The following is a 24,297-nucleotide window of genomic DNA, read 5'->3' on the forward strand; positions in this document are numbered from 1 at the left end:
ACCGGTTATTTAAAACGGTTTCTTTGGTAATATCAACGAAACCGGTCGTCACCAAAAACTGGTTTCTTTGATCATAAACCAATTATTGGTCAAAACCGGTTTCTTTGATCCTATCTTTGAAACCAGTTGTGGACAAAAACCGGCCTCTTAAATTCTATTTAAAAAAAATTACAATTCGAGAAAGGAACGACTTCCATAATTTTAATCAAAAATTACAATTATTATAATATTACGATTATCAATTACATCATCCATCAACTTTCAAAATCAACCAATCTTAAAGTTATATTCGGATATCATACAAACTAATCCGGGATTATAAACGCAGTAAATCTAGCGAAATTATAACTCTCGGAAGTTAACTTTGTAGCTCTAATCTGTACCTAAACTCGAATTCATCAAGGCTCGCTCCCTGCACGTAGGAAAAATAACAACCAGTAAAAACTGAATTAATATAGAATGAAGGTTCACCAACAGAACATTGATACTTGTATGAAGGTGTAAATTGCTCAGAAAACAAGAGTATACAAACCATGAATATATAAGATCATACTAAATGTTACAAAGACCATGTAATGTAATTGCTATCTTGTAGGAATAAGACCAATATGTACTATGTAAATAATTGCAGCAAAGCAAGAGGCCTGATCACAATTGAGAGAAAATGTTCTTTACCATATCTTTGAACAACAATAGTTTGCTGCAATTCAAAATCAGATTGCCCAAGCACATATTACATAATCAAAATTATCATTGATAGAGAACCATATAGTTTGTTGCACAAACTAAATAATAATTCATTTGCGGAAAAATATGTTTTATCATATCAATGATAGAGAACCATATAGTTTGAAAGAAAATTAAATTTTGACAGCTATCCAAATATCCAAAATAAATTTGACATTGATGTCGAGTATATAATCATATAGTGATGTTTTTAAACATCATATACGTGGTAGGAAGGTAATAATGGTAATTGAAATGTGATCATGACATTGACTGAATGGGACGTTCACTATATGATTATATACTTGACAACCAACATTACCGTGTTTGGGCATTTATTAAGACTGGTTGACCGTGGATTATTGTTAAGCATTTCTGAGGATGACTACATCAAATCTTAAGCATTCAAAAATTCTGTTAAAAGTTTCTGCCAAGTATACTTATGACCATTGAATCGATGTAAATTGACCAACTTGTGGGGTAGCCTGGAAACAAATCCAACCTACTTGTAAAATCCCTGAAGATGATCACAATGTTGATAGTCTACTAAAAGTAGCAATAGTCTACTTGTGGGGTAGCCAGGAAACACCTCTGTTTTTTTTAACGGCAGTACAATAAGTGATAAGGAGTCAAATGGGTGAAGGTGAGTATAAGGTGGAATAAATCTAGGGAGGGAACTCAGAAAAGAATATAAAAGAAATGAGATACAACAAAGAATTCAGGACATAGAACAAACAAATTCAAGATACGATGTCTCCGAAACATTTGAAACAAATTAAGTTGCGAATAAGAAGCCTTAAAAATCATTATGCATCATTATGCAGCTAAAATTGCTCCTAATGTCATCCTAATTTGTGACAGGTGAGATGCCCTTGTTGGTGTCTTTTGTTAATGAGACAACACTGTTAGTGGAAAAGTACAGTTTAATGTAAAGGGAGTCCTGTTGTTGTTCAAGGCAACACTAAACAAGAGAGCAAACTTTAGGGACCTTTAAATTAGCTTGGTATGCGACTGGGCCATTGCTGACATGGGGGATGGGTCCTAAAACGGGACTCAAACAATAATTAGCAGCGGTAATTCAACATGAGTAAAGTGAGTGCAAAAAAACACAAAGGAAAACAAAATTAAGATGGCGTACTGAATACATGGTTGTCGCCGTAGTCGTCTTTGCCATAGCCATCACAACAACTCCTATGTAAAATAACAAGAATTAGATCAAGAAATAGATATAGCTGGTCTGCTCAAGTCATCAAGCCTACTCTATCAAACAACCGAAGAAAAAAAATTCCCTCCCAAGGGAAGAATTACAAACCGCTTGTCTGCGCGTGTTTGTGGAGTTAAACGCGAAAATAATGAAATCAACAAAATTGGGGGGCTGAATAAACGACGAAACCAAATTTCATAATTAGCATTAGACGCAACTAATTAACCATGCGTAACAACGAAATGAATAAACAACAAAATCAAACTGGAATATCAGTATAATACCCAAACAATAAAGATATTAAACTGAATAAACAATAATGGAAATCAAAATCGCTTTTAATAAAAAGGAGAAAATACCTTCGAGAGATTTTCATTAGAGTTGCTAGCTTTGTCCATAACAAGGTGTTTGAGCTTATGCTCCCTCTTCTCAAGCTTAGCTATCAAAGTGCAATATCAGTATAATACCCAAACAATAAAGATATCAAACTGAATAAACAAGAATGGAAATCAAAATCGCTTTTAATAAAAAGGAGAAAATACCTTCGAGAGATTTTTCACTAGAGTTGCTAGCTTTGTTGAGGAAGCTGGAGAGGTCCATAACAAGGTGTTTGAGCTGAGGCTCCCTCTTCTCAAGCCTAGCTGGTGGGTTGATTAGGCAGGGTTAGTAAAATGGTTTTTTAAGTGCATAATAAAAAATGCTTCTAGGTACTGAAATGCAATCTGACAATGACTCCAATAACTCCTAAGGAAACAATCTCATGAAACGATTGTTGCAAAGGTGTGAGTGGGAGTGTGAGAGTAACAGAGGGCAAAGATGCCACATTGGAAACCAGGGGACTGGAAACACTGTTGGCCTATGTCCGCAAATTAACAAGATGTTGTCGCAGGAATAGAAGAAAGGCGTCAATGGAAATAACAATCCAATTATAAAGGCACCTGAACAAACCAGTCTAAATTAGGCTAATGAAATCAGCACCAATTTTTCAGGCAATGCTAGTGCAACTGCGATTGTGAACCTCAAAGTGGCGCCAAGCTCAAATCATGGCCAGCCCTATAGCTGCACCGAAACAGCAATGCTCGGCACCTCTAAATTCAAACCGAGAGAACCATATCGAAATAATATTCATCACGAAGAAGGGAAAACATAACAACTGACTGTAAACCAGGCGCAAAAGTATAAACCAACACCGACTTCATCAGCAGTAGCAAGTCGCTGATTAACGGCTTAAAGACAATTTTGACCCAAAAAAATTATAGTGTCAAGACAATTTTAGGCCATCAGCAGTACCAAGTCGCTGATTAACGGCTTATTCCTATCCCTAGTTTTAAAAATAATATCATAGTATATGTGTTATAGATACACATTAAAGCGGCTTATCCTTAAACATGTCAGAAACACCAATAGTAATCACCGCATCAGGAGTTTTAGTGCCGCCCCCAAAGACCCAATAACCCTCCCACCTATCGAGAGCTCTTCAAGCACGCCCCCTCCCGATCCCCAAACTAATATTCAGCGACACCAACCGTTCTTATCATCCCTCAAGGCCAAGCAAACTCCATCAACACCCCAATATCCCTCCACAACTAAAATCTATTTACTACATAAGCCATAGGATTAGTAACAGAAAGGGCAAAAGATAAGGAAGCAATATGGAAGAGAGACATGATGAGTTCAACAAAAGTTCGATGTGAAAATCAAACTATACAACAAACCATTCAATTGACTTCCTCGTATCGCCATACCTAAGTAGGTTGTCGCAAATTGGAGCTTCATACTGTCTTTAGAGACCATGAAAGGGGCAGTCATTATTCCTGCATTGCCACTTGAAACAAAGGACGCATTAACAGTCACCTTCACAAAGTTCAATCACAATAAAGTCGGTTAATAAAAAATTAAAGCACATTAACAAATTAAATTAAAACAACATTACCAAAAACAGTAAGAATTATCCAAAGCTACTTCTCTTCACAGATTTGATATTAGCAAAAGGAGCCACATCAACCTACAACAAAAACAACTGAAAACATCACAAGTCGAAGCTCGGGCTTAAGATATTTCAAGTAGAGACAAGCATATGTAAACAAATTAAGACAATCAGCGAGTATAAGGAAAGACCTATTTGGCCGGGTTGATAGCTGCAATGTCTAGAACCATAGGGAAAGACCTCATAAAGCTGCGAGTATAAGGAAACACTTCATAAAGAAACAAAATTAAAACTCAGTAAATCAAATAAAATAGTCAAAACACACATCTCCAACAACATATATGAGGAATTGATAACTGAACTGACAAATTTATGATTGAATATACCAACACAAAAATCGTCAGGGAGGCTAAAGGGCGTAACTAAGTAACAAGCTTACAAATGAGAGTATCTATAAGGAAAGCCAAAGATAAAAAATGCCAATCCCAAAACGAGAATCAAACATCGAACAATATCCATAACACTAATTATAACCGCATTTAACAACCAAACAAAGAGATCAGAAATATCAAAATCACAAAATCCACATTAACAAAAACAATACATGGCCGCTAAATCACTAACCTTTTAGGAGAACTAAACACATCCCCAGGTCCAAGCTCGTGCCCACAACTCTAGTCCCACAAAATAACCATTTCAGAAATTGGCGCAATAAATAGACAAATGAACATATGAACAAAGAGTGAACAGATGAACAGACGAACAAGCTTGTTCATTTATGAATCGGCGCAATAAATACAGATAACCATTTCAGAGTTTCCACACCTCTAACCCCACAGAATAACCATTTCAGAAATAGGCACGATTTCATAAATGGTTATTTCATAGTGCACAGATAAACAAGAAGTTGTGGGCACGATTTTTGAACTTGAGTAATAAATAGAGAAAATGAAGAACCGCACCCTAAAATTTAACAGGGCACAAACAGAAAACAAAGAGTAAACTAATTAACCACAGAATAAGAAAATCAATAAACCCAGAAAACAAACCAATCGTCGTCATCATCAGCATCACTGCATCGTCATCATGCCAGTTCATCATCGTGATTGACTGTGATGGTGTTGAAGGGGAACGGAACACTGAGATGGGGCTATGGAGTAAAAGAATTGAAGAGGGTTTTTTAGAGGGAGATGGATGGAAATAAGCGGATGATACTTTTGGATGACCTAAATTTGTGGATGAGAGTATATAGCAGAGTTTGGAAGGTGGAGATTAAGGGTGGAAATCCAACGACAGGGGGGGGGGTGGGTTGGGTGGGCTATTCATTCATTGCTACAGTTCAATGAACTTCCCATGTTTATAAGAGTAAGGATAATTATAATTATTGAAGCTGCAGTTATTGGTCTTTTCACTGCATCATGAGTTTGTATATTGAAAAGGCTTCGATTCATTAATTATACACTCATAATATATGATGCCATCATTCAATAATTTGTTGTATATATTTTGATTATTATTTATGGGAATCTATTCGCATGTATATATATTCGCTTGTTCTTTGTCATATCTCAATTGTGATTAAATTGTTGAATGATGGGTTGTGAACAAAACGGAGTTATTAAAGGGAACCCGTTTTACAATAAACTTGTGTAAGACTGCCTTATACGAATATTTGCAGTGTTGTTATTATTAAACGAAGTTATTAAAGGAATTGTTTCTTCTTATTTAATTTCTCAACTCTAAACTTCCAGCTTTCTTTAGTAACTTTCATTTTACTGCTGCTATTAAAGACAAAAATTGGGAGAACGTTGAAGATTTAGGTGATATGGCGTTGTTTATAGGTGATAACTCTTCTATGATAGTGTCTTTAACACATGCCAAAGGTTTGCGACGGAGTGATGTATATTTCACAGATGATAACAGTGAGTTGTGGTTGTGTCCACCAGAGCGTGCATTGCTCGCTGGACATGATATGGGGAAGTTTTTGTTTAATTGGGGTTCAAACCCAAACTATTTAACAAAATATGGCGGTTTTCAAACTATTTAACAAAATGGGTCCACGTCAACATTTTTGCTTTTTTTCTTTTTCTTTTTTTTAAAAAGAACTGTATATATCTCGCTGTCTTGGACAGCGAAATATTATGAAAATCGAGAAGCCAGAATCCATCCAGAATGCGAAGAAAAATGAGAAGCAGTTTATTGCTAAGTGGGATAATGAGATATTACAGACTCAATTTTACAACACCATCAATCTCCCTTTCACTTCATTTAAGCGTTTAAAAAAAAAAATTTCCCCCTTGGGTTTATTATTACATGCAGGTTTAGGTGATTTGATTATAATGGAGCATAATGCTCTTGGCAGGGATCGACTGCATTTTTTTTTTTGAAAACACCTAGTATCTTGCTATATAGGACAGTGATACACTGAAGACAATATGTAATGAGAAACATGCAGAATGTTTCTATTTTCTGAGCCTCACATAGTCGCTATATCAAGAGCGAGAAATGGTGCAGCAAGTATATCGCTATCCCAGACAGCGAGACATTACATGCGTAATTTAAGTGCCATTCTGGATGGGTTTTGGCTGCTCGGTTTTTATAGTATCTCGCTGTCCGGGACAGCGAGATATATACAAAAAAAAAGCGGAAATGCAGACGTGGACAAGTTTTTGGTAAATAGTTTGAAAACCGCCCTATTTTGTTAAATAGTTTGGGTTTGAACCCCAATTAAGCAAAAACTTCTGATATGGGTGTATTTAACATAAGAACGAATTGTATATAGCGATTTTATGAAGGCAATGATACACGTTCCTCAATTTGTTCACCAACCTGATTTAAGACGAGATTGAAGACCCCTATACTTGGGGTTTTGAGGTTCCTGCATTTTAATTTTAAATTTGCCTTAGTTTTTGCAATGTAAATCAAAGTTGAGCTCTGGAAAACTTTATTTGTTTATTACTCCCTCCGTCCTGTTTAATTATTGTTCTTTTATTTTGGCACAAAGATCACGGAAAAAGGAATGTGCCAATTACTAAATGACAAGTGAAACAAATTAAATGTGAATGATCAAATTACTCATCAAATTCATTTTTAAAATAGAAAGGACAATGATAGAGTCAAAAAGTGTCGAGTCACTAGGGCCTTCTTAGGCCGAGTTTGTTTAAATTAAGGGTCCTTTTAGTCGGAATAATGAGTTAATCTTCCCGTCCCAATGATTGTCGTGACTAATGCATTTTGACTCATGTGTGGAGCTTTGTATGAGAGGAGAACTCGGAATCCCGAGCATGAGCCTCTAGCCATACTCGTAGACAAGCAATCACGCGGAGACGGCCATGCATGAACCAATTTCGAGGTCGACATTCCTTGATAGAAAGCATGGAGGCTAAGTATTGAAAAAATCGTGAAAAGGAAGTGAAGAATTGGAGCGAAGGTCAGTCCAGAACGCAGCCTGCGTCCTATGACGCAGGCCTGCGGTGTATGACGCAGCCTGCGTCTTCCTCGGCCTTGTGAAGTTGATCTACCGTCCTTAATTATTTTGATGGAAGCCAAATCCGTGTTTAACTTAGATGAGGGTGCAACCATATATATAGTTCATGTTTTGGAGACCTAAAAATGATTTTGTTAAGCAATAATTTCAAAAACTTGTATGTTAAGACTTAAGAGAACTTGGTAGTTTAGGAGAAAAGGGGTAATCTTTGACATTGGATGTTAATCTTTCTGCATTTTGTGGCTTGTAACAAGATTATGGAAGGCTAAATCCTTCTTTGCTTGGTGTGATTCATCCAAAGTTTCCAACTTTGGTATTGTAAGACTCTTTTAATCTCTCTTTATTTATCAATTGATCTTTCCTTGTGCTTATTTTCTTATGTTGAGTAGATGAATGTATGAATTGATCACTCTTGCATCTTATTTACCCAACTATTGGAAATTCTAGAGAAATGGTTTAATCTATCTATGATTAATTGGAGCAATCTTGTTGTATGTTGATTTGGTTTAAAAGATTCATGCAATAAGTAGGAAATTTCATGTCTTTTCTCATTTGTATGGTTTAATCTTGTGAGAATTGATCCTTGCTTCTTATCTTGGTATAATTCTTAATGCTCAGGTTTAATTTTCACTCATGGTTTAATGAATTATTGGTTAAACTTGAAGGATATACATGGATGATTTAATTTGTGTATGTTAACATCTTGATTTGAGAGTATTGGGTGTATAATAAGAAGATAGTTATAAAAGAGTCAAACTTTATCTTTGTTGGTTACTACGGAGGGATCACACCAAATTCTCTTTCTTGCTCACCAAGTGTTTGTTATATTGCTTGTTAGAAAAAGATTGCAACTTTACATTGCATTCATGTTACCAATCAACTCAACCCCCCCTTTGGTCTATGTTCATCTATTGTTTGTCATTGTTAATAACCATTGTGTGTTTATAAACTTTTCATTAGAGCCTAAATTTGTAGTAGAGTTTAAGCTAAGTATTCAATAGTTTACAATCCGAGTCTTTAGTTTAATAGCCCTTCTCTTGGGATCGACCCTTACTTGCACTATATTGCTTTATCAATTGGAGTAATCTAGAGTATAGTTTGGCTTTATAAATTGTTAATTTGATAGTTTAATTCTAGTATTTAGCGACCTAGTCTTTTGCTAATCAGACAACAATTGATTGAGACATCCCAATATGAAAAAGGACAACATATGACTAGAACAGGATGAGTAGTTATTTATCTCAATTCTCAAGGACAAGGATAAATGGTTAATTACCCTAACCATTCTAGTTATTTATATGATTGTGTGAAAACGAATTAGGGAATAGGGTTCATATGAGAATGTATATAGTTGTAACTAATTTAATATTTGCTCAATTCTGTTCTCTTCTACTTCGACCCTTTATATGAGCTCGCATTGTCGTGTCCGACATTTGATACCTGGACATTGGTATGACATTTCGACCCTTCATTTTAAACTAAAAACTTTGACAATTTTTTATAACATAGCTGCGTCTAACACTTGGGTACACACCCGGTCCAACCTTTCAAACCGAGTTGGGTAACATGGCATTCCTTGTGGTCATCTGCAATGGTTGATAGTATACTGGGAAACTTGCTTGGATATGCTCCATATATAAATACCATCACCAGATTGATTTCGAAATTTGATTTTCAGTTCAATGAGGATGTTTTTCGTACAGACTGTGTACGGCTGATGTGATGAGTCCCTACTGGTTTCAAGCTGAACACAGAAGCCTGCACGAGTTTACACGTGAAACCGATCATCAACACTGTATTAAATGAAAGATTGAAATATGAAGCATAGGTACTCTGTACGCATGTTATTTGGATTGATGGTACATATGAGCTAGGTAGCACGGACACTCCTCCTAACTAGCCGTCCCGTGTCCAACACCGTGTCCGACACCCGGACATCCGACACTCGTCGGACACACGCCTAATCATGTTATAGTTTACACGAGGAATAAATTCTCAAAAGAGATTGACTAGAAGATTGGTTTGGGTGCGAAATTAGAATTAGTTATAGTTAAGATCGAATTTTACCTTCAGCTACCTAAATTTAGTATCAAATACATTAAATTTAGAATCAAATACATTACAAAAATAAAATCATACGTTATTTATAACCATAAAATATGTTTTTTTATTAAATTTAAATAGCGTGTCCCGTGTCCTAAATTTCATGAGATGCCGTATCACGTGTCCGTGTCGTGTCCATGTCCGTGTCCGTTTTGGTGCTACCTAGCATATGAGAACAATTTATAAAGCATTTAATTTGATGTAGTATTGAACTTAATCCCGACTTCGGTTGTCGGAGTCTCAAAAACTAATGGCATGACCGTTCTAACGTTCTTATGATACACATTGATTTTATGCTCACATTTTGTTCCATAATTCAATCATGTGCATTGTAGCCCAAACTTTGGTCAGCTATATATGAATACTATTATCAGCCAAAGGATTCGCGCTTTTAAAGCGCAGTTACTAGTTTTACTCCCGTGCAAAAAAAATACACGGGTCGATTTTAAATTATCATATACGAGTATTAAAGAATTGACATTGAATTTAATTGAAATCTAGTGATAATGAATTAAATGAATTATTCAAACACTGAAATTTTAATTAATTGTTGATAAGACTAGTGTAGATCCCCGTGCTACATCACGGTATTTTTTAGTTTTGTTTTATAAAGAAACATTCTCATTAAATTAATTGCTTGAATTAACTGTATTTTTAATGTTATATAATGTACTAATATAATCTTATTAAGAAGTAGAAAATGAAGGTTTATTACCATCAAAAGACACTTTAAGTTAAGTTATTTTTGTGTTAAACCATTTTTAGTTTACTATAAAAATTAACTCTATAATGTTATATCAGTGCATGAAACTAATTTATGATATTAAATTATAATTAAGTGATGTAAAAATCTAAAATCTAATTAAAACGCGTATAAACCTTATAACAAAAACAGGTAAAAACAGTATACCACGCACTAAAAAAGACGATTTACGAATAATTAGACTAATATTTTTATTTCTTTTTTAATTAAAAAATACATAAAAATTATTACGTCCTTTAAAATATACACCATATTTAGAGTGTAACTGATGAATGATAATATAAGAAAAGGATTTACGTAATTTTAGGGTGTACATGATGACAATAATTATGTTAAAGACTGCATAAGAAGCACGTTTGCGTAATTTTAGAGTGTTACTGATGAAGAATAATATCAATGGAAATGATCATAATAAATTATGGATTTTAATGAAAAAGTCATAAATATGAATTTTAATTAAAAGATTAGAGTTTACTTATAAGAGTATATTAATTGAAAATATAATAATGTAAAGAGTTTTTTTACTTGTTACCTTATTTAGCTAGATGTCTTTTGGAGGGAAAGCTAGATGTCTTTTGGAGGGAAAACTAAGAGAATTTTTATTCTCTTAGGAGTAGGGGGGGATTATGGGTAGGCCCCACATTAGAAAATTAACTTTTAACCCTAAAATTAGCGGCAAATCACAATTCTTTAAAAAAAATTTAGTTTTTATACTACGTAGATTTTAGCCAAAATTTGCCAGAGTGTGATTTTTGAAGAGTTATTATGATCTCTCCACAAGCATAGATTATTCATACGGCGGGCGGTCCCTTGAAAATCTCATGACGAGTACCAGGAGAATAATCCATTGGTTTAATCGCTTCCAGACCGTAGAATTTCTTAACATTCCAATATGCAATCGCTCCATCATCATATTCAACTAATACGTGATCATCCATAGCCACAACATCGCGAATCTTACTGCATATTTCCTTGATCAATTTATCAGTCCAAGATTCATCTCCTTGCCTAGCAAAGGTTATGTAATTGTCGGACTGATGAATTATCATAATAACAAACTCATGAGACACTTTAAGCACAATGACCCTTGTCAAAAAGTATTGCACAAGCCAATCATTAAAGTATTTGGCGTTAGTTTCATGTAAGTTTAATATGGGTTCCAAAGATGGAAAACTAATATTCGCCTTGGTGATTGGATTAATTAAGTGAACGGTGTGATCACCTCTAGCGACTGCAACCCAACCATAAGGCGTACCCCAGAACCTTGTTCCAAACGTTTCTGGGAGGTTCGAGCTGTAACACTTGTTATTATTAAGATTTGTAGCCATAGCCATCCATTGGTGCTTAATTGAGGACGAAGCACAATTCCAAGACCGACAAACCGAAGAAAAATAAATTAGAATTTTGAAAGATTCCAACTTGAATGCAATGGCACCAAGAAGATCAAGAGGCAATGCAGACCAATCTGCCGCCATTGGAAGTTAATACTCTGTAATTGGGATGCCGTTCTAAGTTAAGACCTAAGAAAGGCATAGAGTGGCTACATATGCTGTTTCGCCGCCTGTTGATTGCCTATCAGCTATTCTTCCTTTTTATCTTTATTAAATCTGTTGTGAGACGTGACAAGCTTATGACACGTCACAAATGAGAATTTGTGTCAACAATTAGCCCATGTTGAAGAATATGACTGTTGTTCTTACACTCTTACTGCCACAAATTGGCACTGTTTCTACTAATACAATATAACAAACGCAGTTCCAATTCTTAATAATACTCCGTATACTATAACATGTTTAATATCATAACTCGGACACCAAATAAATTGACAAACGACTCAAAATAAACTCCAATCATGTTACTTATCTATATAAAAGTATAATAGAGGAACCACTAGACACGTGGCAGCCTCACAATCAATCTCACAATGACTTTTCCCGCCTAACTATTACTCCTACTATATTGGGCATAGCTTGAGCCCACTTATTTTGTACGCCTGACTATTACTCCTACTATATTGGGCATTATTTGAGCCCACTTATCTACACACCTAATAAACAGCCCATTACGTATTGTTTTCTCAATCAGTCAACAATGAACAATGAATATTTTGGTATTCTTTTCTTAAAATAAGAAATCAATAATATACTTACCATAAAACGAGAGAGAATTATGGCAAAGGATCTTTAGATATTATTTCATAAAAAATCAATAATATCAATAATACACAATTTAAAAAACGCAACAGCCCATTACATATTGCTTTTCCAATCCAGTCAACAATGAACAAGGAATATTTTGGTATTCTTTACTTAAATTAAGAAATCAATAAAATACACACCATAAAATACACACTATGACAAAGGGATCTTTGGATATTATTTCTGGAAAATAATATCAATAATATACACTGCTATCTTTTTCAAAATTCTTTATCCTTTTCCAAACCACTCAACTATGAAATCTTTCGAATCCCTGCAGAAAAAAAAGGCAACAAATCTTTGAATAATAAAACAAAGCTAGACTAATCTTAAAGAAATCAATCAGTTTAACATCAAGTAATCTTTGATTCAGTTAGTCAATCTTTTAATATACAACCCAATATAAAATTCTGAGTATAAAATAATATATACAATATAAGAAGAAAGAACAAAGATTTTCGAATTATATGCTATATCCTCATGTGATAAAATAACGAAAATTTGTTCCTTAATTCTGAATGAAAATCATTACAACTAGGGCAAAGATTACATTTTGAGAATTTATAAATAGGACTACACGTTACAAAGAACTTATAAATAGGACTACACGTTACAATTGATTTTTATTACTCGATCAGAAAGAATAATGTCTGATACTACTTACGATATGATTAAGGATATAACCCAAGTTAAAGAATCATGGCGTATCCAGGGACGTATAATGTACTCCTGGGAGCAAGGTTGGGGAGATTTCGATTTCATAATCATGGACTCAAAGGTAATGCAAGTTATAATTATCAACTATTAATATGCATGTATCATTCATATTTACTAAATCAATTATCTCAAGAACTATTGTTAACATGTATAAATTTACAGTACCAAAAATTCAAGCCACGATAGCCAAGAGACTATTCTTCAAATACAAGTCTTTGGTCGAGATGGTGACCTTCGTTTCATCACCAATTTCAGTGTCAGCCAAAACACAGGGGAATATCGAATAACCAAACATCCATATAAAATAGTTTTTACTGCAAAAACTATTTTTAGTCCCACCAGTGATGTCGTTATTCCCGATCGTCCCATTCAGTTTGCATCATTCAATGATATATTACTCAATAATCTCGATCCAAGATACTTAGTTGGTATGTTTATTCTTCATCAATTTATAGAATATATATCAGAAAATTTCACAAGTCATAATCTAACCATATATATGTTGCCACAGATATTATTGGTGAACTTCATGCTAAAGGTCCAATAGAGAATACTTCAAAAGATAAGCGTACTATGCTAATTGAATTAATTGACTGCGAGTATGTACTTTTTAACTTTTAATCTTCTATAAGAGTTGTTAATAAATTATTTACTCGAAAATTATTAACGAATTCTGTTACAGGGGTCAAAAACTGATTCTAACACTTTGGGAAAAATTAGCTGACCAGATGGCAAGCTCCACAACAGAGTTTGACAAATCTGAACACCGTCCCATTGTTATAATCCGATATGCCAAGATAAAAACTTTTCAAGGTACTTCGTTTTTTTTTTCAAACTTAGCGTGTATATGGATTTTAGCATTAAAAATACCTTTGTACTAACACTCATTGTCGATGCAGATTCAAGCGTATCTAATTCACTTTGTTCGAAGATATTATTGGATGCTGAAATACCCGAAGTTCGCAATTTCATAAAAAGGTTCTCATCTAAATATACTTTTTTTCACTAAAATCGTATTAATAACAACATATCATAACTAAGATATATCATGCTTACCGAATTTCCAGAAAGATAGAAGTTGGTCTGAAACCTTCATCTTCGAGCTCAACAATTCTTACAAGCTACTGTGAATCAGTCGTTAATGAACTTCTAGATTTACCTACTAGACGGACAATTAATGAAATTAGAGAGATCCAAGAGGTATATCAAATAACTATTTAACATAACCAAGTTTGTATTACTAAAAACAATAATAACTTTTTGGATACACTAATTCTGTTTTGTGTAGGAGGGATTTTTTGTTACCTTGGCCACCATAACAGCAATTGACACAGAATTTAGGTGGTACATTGAGTGCTGCAAAAAATGTAAATCGAAAGTGGAGTTAGATGAAAAAGAGAAATGGTTATGTACTGGCAAATGTGAAGGATATGCTAAATATGTCATTCTCAGGTGCGTTACATTTGAGACCTGAAGTAAGTTATTTATTTTATTCATATTCTACTCTACGCACACTCCTAAACAACTCCTTATGTAGGTATAAAGTCAGAGTCAAAGTTGCCGATCATACCGGAAATGCAACCTTCATACTATTTGATACTCAAGCTACTGATTTGATCAAGCAATCAGCAAAGCAAATACGAGATAACCAACTTAAGGTATGAATCATACCTAATCTTTTATACTTTAACAATACTCAAATAAACAAGAATTACTTTGTTTCTGTTATAATCAATCTGATTATATGTATTCCAAACACAATCCAAATAAGCAATACGGCTCATGCACAAAACATCATAGCATTAATTAATGAGTGAGGTTTCTACACTTATCATTAACATTCTCTAATGACAGCAAGGGGATCCGAATGCATATCCAAGTGAACTTGATGTACTGCTTAACAGAAAATTCATATTCAAAGTCAAGGTTGATGAAAAGTATAACCTACACAAAGGATGGAAATCATATGGTGTCAATAAACTTTCTGAGGACAAGGATCTAATCCTGAAATACCTCGAAACCTGCACAACAACACAGGTTTGTATATGCTCTAAGAGTCGTTGATACTTTACTTTGAAACAAGTTAAAAATTTAACGCATATTTGACAATGTAAATACGACAGAAAGACTGCTTGGAAGTGGATTCTCGAGAAGAGAGAGAAGAGAGTGTAGTTCAGAATACTGAAGGAAAGGTGATATTTCATTTTCAATTCAAATTAGAATGAGTAATTTAAATAAATAGGATATCTATTCGATTTATTCTAATCAGCATTTATGTCTCAGGTGACAATCCAAAATACTGTTGAGGATGAGTCCGTCACGAGCTCAGAGAACATCACTCCGACAAAGCGTTCTCTAGATGCATATGAATTTGAAGATGATGCACAGTTAAGCACCACAAAGAAACATGCTCCAGAGTGCATCGCAAAGTCAACTTAGACCTATTTCGACAGATATTATGACTTATTTTAGTCATCTACTTTCACAATTTACAGAATTTGTCAAACACTTACGATATTATTTTGGTTTGGTTTTGATACACTTGTGAGAATAAAGTTTCTATTCTTATGCTTAATTTAACAAAGTTGCTATTATGTTTAATACTCTGCTACCACTAATTAGTTATATTAGTTTACCTTTATCGCCTTCCAATCCATCCCTAGCGTTAGTATGCCAACCCACGTACTGAATATAATAAAGAAGGTGAACTGCATATAAAAAGAAAGTCACACAATCAGACAATCAGACGGTAAATAAGCAAACCATTTGTTGTACTTAAAAGTTATACTGACAACACAAAAATTTCAAGCTCAAACTTCATTATAATCAGTATCTGCAATGAGTATCTCAATTAACTATAGTCAATGAGTAACTCAAATAATTATAGTCACCGCAATAACTATTACCTTTTCCAAATGTTAGACCCATCCCAATAAATAATCTTTACCAAACCAGGTACTCCATATATGAAGCAAGCTGCAGTTAAGTCAGTCACACAATCAGACTAGAAACAACCCAAAACAAACAAATTGTTTAGAAATTAAAATAAAGTGTATAATATTGTGTGTGTAGCTTGCTTCTCATCTCAATTAAACAGTAAGTCATACTAACAAATGACACCGCGAAAAACTTAAAATCTAAGACCTCATCGTAAGGTATCTGCAACAAGTATCTACAATGAATATCTACAATGAATATGATAATATTCATTCTGCAATAATTATGGTCACAATATATTTAAAACTGTAATTTTATTTCTCAAATCCTCAGATTTGAGTTGATACCATAAATGACTCTTCCTTACAATATTCTATAGATATTATTACACCCATAATCTTTTATATTACACCCATAATCTTTTAATATCTCTTCACATAATATAATTGATCTTTTTACTGCATATATTTACCAAACATCACAACTTGAATCCGCCATCCTCACCTGCCTCAACTACAAAGTGTAATTTACATCTACTTACACTATTAGAAAAATGGAACCACAACATTCTAAAGTTTCAAGACAAATCAGACGATCAATACGAAATACAAAGCGCCAAAAATGAACTACACTTGATAATCAAGGTACTTTCAACAACACTCCTTTCTATGTACATATTTATATAGATAATAGATAATTACGCAATGATATTGAACAAACTTTTTACAATATACTGAAAAAAACGCAATCACCATTTGTAATAATGCTTCTTTACCAACTTTGCGAACTCCAACAAAGATTTAGAACCCCATTTTGTGACATCTCCAACGGTTTGAGAGGTAAGATCTATGATATATAAAATTCTTACTATTTATTACTATGAGTATTGACCTTTTTGCAAATCAACAAAAAACACATTCGAACAAGGGGTGTTCATCCTCCAACACCATCAAGAATGAGTAGTCTCGACACACATCCAACTCCATTAGGACATATTTCCAACAGTTAGTACAAATTAAAACTACGTTGATCATATTTTCACACTTTTGTCTAACCGATAATCACATTATTTGCAAATCTACAGTTAGTACAATTAACATCAACTCTGCTACTGACGGTTGCGCTTCACCAACTTTAAGAAGACTACAAACACCTCAAAGTCCATTGACCGACATTTCCAATGGTGAGTCACATTCTTACGATTTATTGCGATAGTAAAGTTTAGGAGATATAAAATACATAATTCTAAATGCATTCCACTCCATTTTGAAAAAAACTAGGGCAATGCAGCAGGCAGTTAACTATCATTGAAAGAATTCCAGGAGAATTAACAACAACTCATACTGGAACACAATTGAATTTCAGTAAATCAACTTTAGTGGAAAGAAGTCCATCTTTTACACCAGGGAAGTATACAATTCAAAACAATAAAGTTATTCAAAGTTTAGCAAAAAACATTCCTAATTCATGTGAATTTACTTGTGAATCAACTGCCGTGGGTAGAAGCTCACCTTTCACATCTGGAAAGTATACGGTTCAGAACAGACACATTGTTCAGACTCTAGCAAAAAACCTTGCTAATTCATGTGATTTCACAGTTACCAACTCAAGTAAGACTCACCTCTCCTATCACATTTTGTATTATTTTTCAGCATTTTGTTAATGTTACGGAACATATATACATTCCTCACATATAACTCTCTTTCTGAATAGGTACCCAATTCATAAATTCACAAGAGTATGGATGTAGAACGACATACGAAAGAGGTATTACAACCTACATTTGACGCGAAAAATGGAGACTTTACACTACTGAATTGTTCAAATGTGTCACTAAAATGAATTGTCTAACTAAAAATGCGTCAGGTGAAAGTAGTCATAATCGAGACACCGATACAAGAAATGTTTCCACTGATATTTTGCACTCCAACAGTGACAACGAAGGTAATAACCCTAAAATATTTGCTTTGTAACTTTAGCAATTTCATAAATAGCAACCACATAGTACATTTATTAATATATGTAAAGTTGTAACCAGAATGCGAATATGAGAACGATGATGATGGGGATTCAGACAAAGGTGATTGAAAATATGTTACATCTCTTAAAGTTTTAAATTAATAATTCGTATGCAAAACATACATATTTACTGACTTTTATCTTCTTCATATATGTACTAAAGAGGACTATGACTTATCTGCATTTGGCAAAGGTATTTATATTGAACTAAAATTTATCAGCCGTTATGTACTGTTATAGATTTTTGCATTAGAGTATTAAAAATTATTACTGTATTCCTAAAGATTATTGGGACATTGGAGATCCAACATGGTGTTGTGAATTTTGTGGATCAATGATGTGGTTCGAAGAAAGAGTGCGGAAAGATAGGAAGTCACTTCATCCAAAGTTTTCGTTGTGTTGCATGAAAGGAAAGGTGAAACTTCCCCGACTCAAAGACCCCCCCACAACGCTGAAAGAGTTGACTACTGTCAAAGATGCCAAAGGAAAACACTTCTTAGAAAACATTCGAGCATACAACATGATGTTTTCTTTTACATCGATGGGGGAAAGATTGATAGGATCACAACCAAGGGCGTTCCCCCTACTCATTCAGGTTACGGGGTCAAAATTATCATAGCATAGGGAGTCTTTTGCCACCAGAAGGAAAACCTCCAAAATTCACTCAACTCTACATCTACGACACCGAAGATGAGGTGTCCAATAGACAGCGAGCTGTAAGGTAAATATATCCAATATGCCTTCATTTTTCAGTCAGACCCATTATGTATCTAAGACAGACCCATTATCTAAACATTTGCTTGCGGACACAAAAATTAGATACATAGAGAATTAAATATTTAGTTAGTATAACTGGTCGTAAATTGTTTGCATTCGGTTTATGAAATTAATATATTTATAATTATTTTCACTAACACTATTGTCAAATGACATTTTTTTCTTCAGCCCAAATAATCCAGATGCATTTGACAGTGATATAATCGCCCTATTGAAGCACATGTTAGACAGTCACAACGAACTCACCAAGGCATTTAGAATGGCCAGAGACCGTTTTTCCGAGAATAATAGCCAAGACTTAAAATTGAGACTGATTGGAAGAAGGGCAAAAGATGGAAGGACATACAATCTTCCGACTGCATCTGAAGTGGCAGCTCTTATTGTTGGAGATATTGGGTGTGGAGTTGATGAGAGAGATATAGTTGTTCAGAGACAGTCAGGTTTGTTGCAGAGAATAAATGAGTTGCATCCGTCTTATCTTGCACTCCAATACCCCTTGCTCTTTCCATATGGTGAGGACGGATACAGTACTGATATTCAACATGCAGACTCAACAGAAGTCCCACCAGAAGACTCACATGAAAAACCTGATGATTCAGAAGGAAATCCAAAAAAACGTGTCAGACTCACCATGCGCGAGTTCTTTGCCTTCAGAATTATGGAAAGAAAAGGTGAAAATTCCATTTTGTTGATAGCGCGAAGATTGTTCCAACAATTTTTAGTTGATGCTTACACGATGATCGAAACAGAGAGGCTAAATTTCATACGCCGCAATCAAAAACTTCTACGTGCAGATAAATATATAACCTTGAAAGAAGCTCTTGCTCGAGGAATTACAAATATTTCAGCGATAGGAAGACGTATATTTTTACCTTCGTCATTCACTGGCTCAGCTAGATACATGACCCAAAACTACCAAGATGCCATGGCTACTTGCAAGGAGTTTGGGTTCCCTGATTTATTTATAACATTCACTTGCAACCCAAAATGGCCAGAGATCACTAGATTTGTTAAAAGGATAGGTGTCCGAGCAGAGGACAGACCGGATATCCTATGCAGAGTGTTCAAGATAAAGTTGGATCAATTGATAAGAGATTTGAAACATAAAAAGCTATTTGGGAAAGTTCAAGCAGGTTAGTCGATCTTTGTAATTGATTTTGTTTGCAGTTATCTATTGCTTCAAAATCATCATTTTTGTGCTATAATTCTCATATTTATAAGATAATTAACTAAAGGGCGTAACTTTTTATGCAGTTATGTACACGATAGAGTTTCAAAAACGCGGCTTACCGCATGCGCACATACTGCTCTTCTTGCATCGAGATTATAAGTTCCCAAATCCGGAGTCCATTGATAAAATCATTTCAGCCGAGATACCGGACAAAGATAAAAATCCGCGGTTATATGATGTTGTTAAGGAATTGATGATGCATGGACCTTGCGGCAGAGCTAAGCTTGATGCCCCTTGCACTGAAAATGGCAAGTGCTTGAAGCACTTTCCAAAACCGTTCAATCCCAACACCACGGTTGACGAAGAAGGATATCCGTTGTACAGAAGAAGAAATAATGGCGCAAAGGTTAAAAAGGGGGATGTTGAACTTGACAATAGATATGTCATCCCGTACAATCCGAAGTTGCTCTTGAAATACCACGCACACATTAATGTGGAATGGTGCAATCAATCAAACTCCATCAAGTATTTGTTTAAATATATAAATAAGGGTAATGATCGTGTTACTGCGGCAGTCTCCGCTCCTAACCCCGACGATGTGGATGAAATAAAAATGTACTATAATTGTCGATATATTTCAGCGTGTGAAGCGGCTTGGAGGATTTTTGGGTTCGATATACACTATAGAACACCGTCAGTTCAGCGGTTAAATTTCCACCTTCCAGGTGAACAAAGCATTGTGTACAATGAGGAAGACTCGCTTGATGTTTTACTTGAGAAGCGTTCTGTTGACGAGTCAATGTTTGCATCTTGGATGGAGTGCAACAAGAAATACGATGAAGCTAAGACATTGACATATGCTGATTTCCCCAAAAAATTTGTTTGGAAAGCGGATTCACGTGAATGGAAACCGCGACGAAAAGGTTTTTCTATTGGTCGAGTATATCACGCTTCTCCTGGATCTGGTGAACGTTATTATTTGAGGACTCTACTAAACCATGTGAAAGGTCCTACATGTTATGAAGATATTCTGAGAGTTGACGGTGAACCATGCAAAACTTTCAAAGATGCTTGCTACTTACGTGGTTTACTGGACGATGATAAAGAGTACATTGACGGAATAAAAGAGGCAAGTCGATGGGGAACAGCTACTTATTTACGGAGCCTCTTTGTGATGCTCTTAACTTCGGGAAGTGTATCAAGACCAGAAGAAGTGTGGGACAAAACATGGCGCTTCTTATCTGATGACATTTTATACAAGCAACGACGGTTTTTTCAAATTCCAGGTTATATATTTATATTTATTTATTTTTCCTGATCCTTCTCTCACACGTTTTTTTTTTACTTAGTAATGTTGAACATCTGTTAAAATGTTAAAATATTTTACTGTTGCCTTCAGGTTTGCAACTTAGCGAGGATGATATCAAAAACTACACTTTAATCGAAATTGAGACATTACTACAACGAAACGGTAGTAGTCTAAAGAAGTTCCCTTCCATGGTTGTGCCAGACGAGGTTCTCACAAGAGATAATGGTAACAGGCTACTGGCAGAAGAGCTACGCTATGACAAGAAATCTTTAGCAGAAGAGCACACCAAACTCCTTCCCCGCTTGACAGATGAGCAAAGAATGGTCTATGATACCATTATGACGGCAGTGGATAAGGACCAAGGTGGTATCTTCTTCGTCTATGGACATGGTGGAACCGGTAAAACTTTCTTATGGAAGACCTTATGTACGTCTATTCGCTCCAGAGGTGAGATTGTTCTTCCGGTAGCATTAAGTGGGATTGCAGCTTTGTTGCTGCCCGGTGGTAAAACAGCACATTCTACGTTCAGCATACCCCTAAATGTTAATGAAGACTCCACTTGCAGTCGCATCACACCGGATTCGGATTTAACAGGACTCCTTATTAAGACCAAACTTATAATTTGGGATGAAGCTCCGATGACAAACAAATTTTGTGTTGAAGCTTTGGACAGAAGTTTAAGGGATGTTATGCGCTTTCACAATCCTATGTGTGCAGACCAACCATTTGGAGGTAAGGTGGTAGTATTTGGGGGCGACTTCCGGCAGATTCTGCCTGTTATACCGAAAGGGAGTAGACAAGATATTGCACATTCTGCACTGAACTCCTCTTATCTATGGCATTCATGCAAGGTTTTGAGGCTCACAAAAAACATGAGACTTCAATCAGGGAGCTCGAGTTCATCCGCAAATGAGATCAGAGAGTTTTCAGATTGGATATTGAAAATCGGGGATGGTGAGGCAGGGGAATCTAATGATGGTGAAGCCACTATAACAATTGAAGATGACCTCCTGATAAAGGAAGCAGACAATCCTATAGAGGCCATTGTGGAAAACACTTATCCATCTATCCATGAGAATATGTGGAATGCCGATTATTTTCAAGAGAGGGCGATTCTAGCTCCTACTAATGAGATAGTTTCCAAGGTTAACGATTATGTCCTATCACAGATGGAAGGAGATGGGAAAGTGTACTTGAGTTCAGATAGTATAAGCAAAGCAGAGGGGTACGCGAGTCATCAAGAGGAATTATATTCAACTGAGTTCTTGAATTCAATCAGATGCTCTGGTCTTCCTAACCACGAGATTACGTTAAAGATTGCCGTACCTATCATGCTTATGCGAAACCTTGACCAGTCTGCTGGTCTTTGCAATGGTACCAGATTAGTGGTCACCCAACTCGGAAACCACATAATTGAAGCCAGCATTATATCAGGCACAAACATAGGTCACAAGGTTTTCATTCCCCGTATGAGTTTAAGCCCATCCGACTCAAGTTCACTACCCGTAAAGTTTCAGCGAAGGCAGTTCCCAGTAATGGTTTGCTATGCAATGACTATCAACAAAAGCCAAGGACAATCTCTTTCACATGTTGGTTTGTATCTTCCAAGACCGGTATTTAGTCATGGTCAACTATATGTTGCTGTCTCGAGGGTCACAAGCAAAAAGGGGCTAAAGATTCTAATATGCGACCACGATCGTCGTATTCTCAACACTACAGAAAACGTAGTATACAAAGAAGTTTTTGAGAATTTATAGTATTTATAGTGCCTTTCTTATTTATTTCACCATTATCTTAACTGGATTGTTATTGGCAAAATGGAATTATTTTGGCTTTTTTATATGAATTCATTTTAATTTCACCATGTTAATTATTATCTCGAAATTTTGGTCTTATAGATAATAACAGAAACATAGAAACGAATTGAATCAATGTCATGCAAGTAACATGGATAAACAGATTAAAATTGTTTTCTAAAATTTTTATAAGTATTGAGTTTATTATGTTCATACCTTTATTTGTGCTTATTACATCATTTCCGCAGTATAAATTTCTGCTACAATGCCTTTAACCGAGTCCATCTAAAAAGGATGTGCAAATCCCGCAAATACGAGAAAAAACGCATGCATCAAATCTCCTTAGCAATCGATACGATCTAAACCGAATTCAAACACATATTTACATCATTGATTAATGTGATGGATCCATTTGCAGGGAACAATTGCATTATACGAATACAATGACATAAAATGAAGGAATTGCTATACGGATTACTTGATGAATGTGTAAAATGAAGGAATTGCTATACGATCTAAACAGAAATCAAACACAATGACTACTCCCCATCTTCAATTTGAAGGAAACAAAAAAATGAATACGGATTACTTGATGAATGTGTAAATATTATGACATCAACAAGTACATTACAGAGTAAATTGAGAACGACTTATACAATATATTCTTAACATACCTTCTTTCAATTTTCTGGGTTGGATTAGTTCGATCCGGCAACTGCTACATCTACACAAGCAGATACGGTGCAAATCGGCGAGGCTACTGATCAACGGATGCGAAATTTGAGCGGGATGAATTAAAGAAGATCGGCCGCGCTTTCCTAATCCTAAATTTGATCAAGGATTCGATATTTACACATGCAAACATGCACAGTTGTAATTAGCACCTCTTTAATTAGAATTAAAAGATGGTAATCGAATATCAGGTTGTTTTTGTGTGAATGGAATTTTTTTTTTTGATGAAATGAGGACTTGGAAGATGAACCTTCTGGAGAAGAGATGTTTAGGATTATTTCATTTTTTTTATTGTTGTTTATAATATGATGACTGTGACGATTAAAACATTTATTTACGATTTTCGGATAAGGCTATTATTTTTTTATACTATCTCGATCGGTTTATTTCCTGAATCCGATTTTTTGGCCTCGATTATTAATTTTTAAGTA

At 35.0% G+C, this 24,297-nt stretch overlaps 2 protein-coding genes and 2 long non-coding RNA genes across 7 annotated transcripts; 1 reads left to right on the top strand and 3 right to left on the bottom strand.

The window, feature by feature from the left end:
• Nucleotides 1-1,375: 1,375 nt before the first annotated feature.
• LOC141615300 (uncharacterized) lies at nt 1,376-2,725 on the bottom strand. 2 transcript variants are annotated; one of them, XR_012529787.1, is made up of 3 exons: nt 2,473-2,725; nt 2,290-2,364; nt 1,376-1,917 (listed from the first exon to the last, which is right to left on the bottom strand). It is a non-coding gene; the product is annotated as an uncharacterized LOC141615300 (long non-coding RNA). The 2 variants fall into 2 exon arrangements; XR_012529786.1 differs by having other exon boundaries at nt 2,290-2,369.
• Nucleotides 2,726-11,001: 8,276 nt separating this feature from the next.
• LOC141614638 (putative F-box protein At5g55150) lies at nt 11,002-11,685 on the bottom strand. The gene has a single exon (XM_074433384.1). It carries the CDS (start codon nt 11,683-11,685, stop codon nt 11,002-11,004), a length of 684 nt encoding a protein of 227 aa, XP_074289485.1.
• A 751-nt stretch (nt 11,686-12,436) lies between these two features.
• Nucleotides 12,437-23,362, bottom strand: LOC141612278 (uncharacterized). Of its 3 annotated transcripts, none has more exons than XR_012529066.1 (4): nt 23,351-23,362; nt 14,431-14,481; nt 14,182-14,284; nt 12,437-12,682 (listed from the first exon to the last, which is right to left on the bottom strand). It is a non-coding gene; the product is annotated as an uncharacterized LOC141612278 (long non-coding RNA). The 3 variants fall into 3 exon arrangements; XR_012529064.1 differs by lacking the exon at nt 23,351-23,362 and adding an exon at nt 15,074-15,138; XR_012529065.1 differs by lacking the exon at nt 23,351-23,362 and adding an exon at nt 15,070-15,122.
• LOC141612543 (uncharacterized) lies at nt 15,400-23,095 on the top strand. Its single transcript, XM_074431356.1, has 10 exons — nt 15,400-15,544; nt 17,147-17,245; nt 17,343-17,672; nt 17,776-17,829; nt 17,929-18,006; nt 18,101-18,142; nt 18,706-18,802; nt 19,027-19,991; nt 20,113-21,315; nt 21,429-23,095. Exons 1-10 carry the CDS (start codon nt 15,400-15,402, stop codon nt 23,093-23,095), a joined length of 4,680 nt encoding a protein of 1,559 aa, XP_074287457.1.
• Nucleotides 23,363-24,297: the final 935 nt, after the last annotated feature.

Source organism: Silene latifolia, chromosome 11, assembly GCF_048544455.1.
Source record: "Silene latifolia isolate original U9 population chromosome 11, ASM4854445v1, whole genome shotgun sequence".
In the NCBI taxonomy this organism is placed as follows: domain Eukaryota; kingdom Viridiplantae; phylum Streptophyta; class Magnoliopsida; order Caryophyllales; family Caryophyllaceae; genus Silene; species Silene latifolia.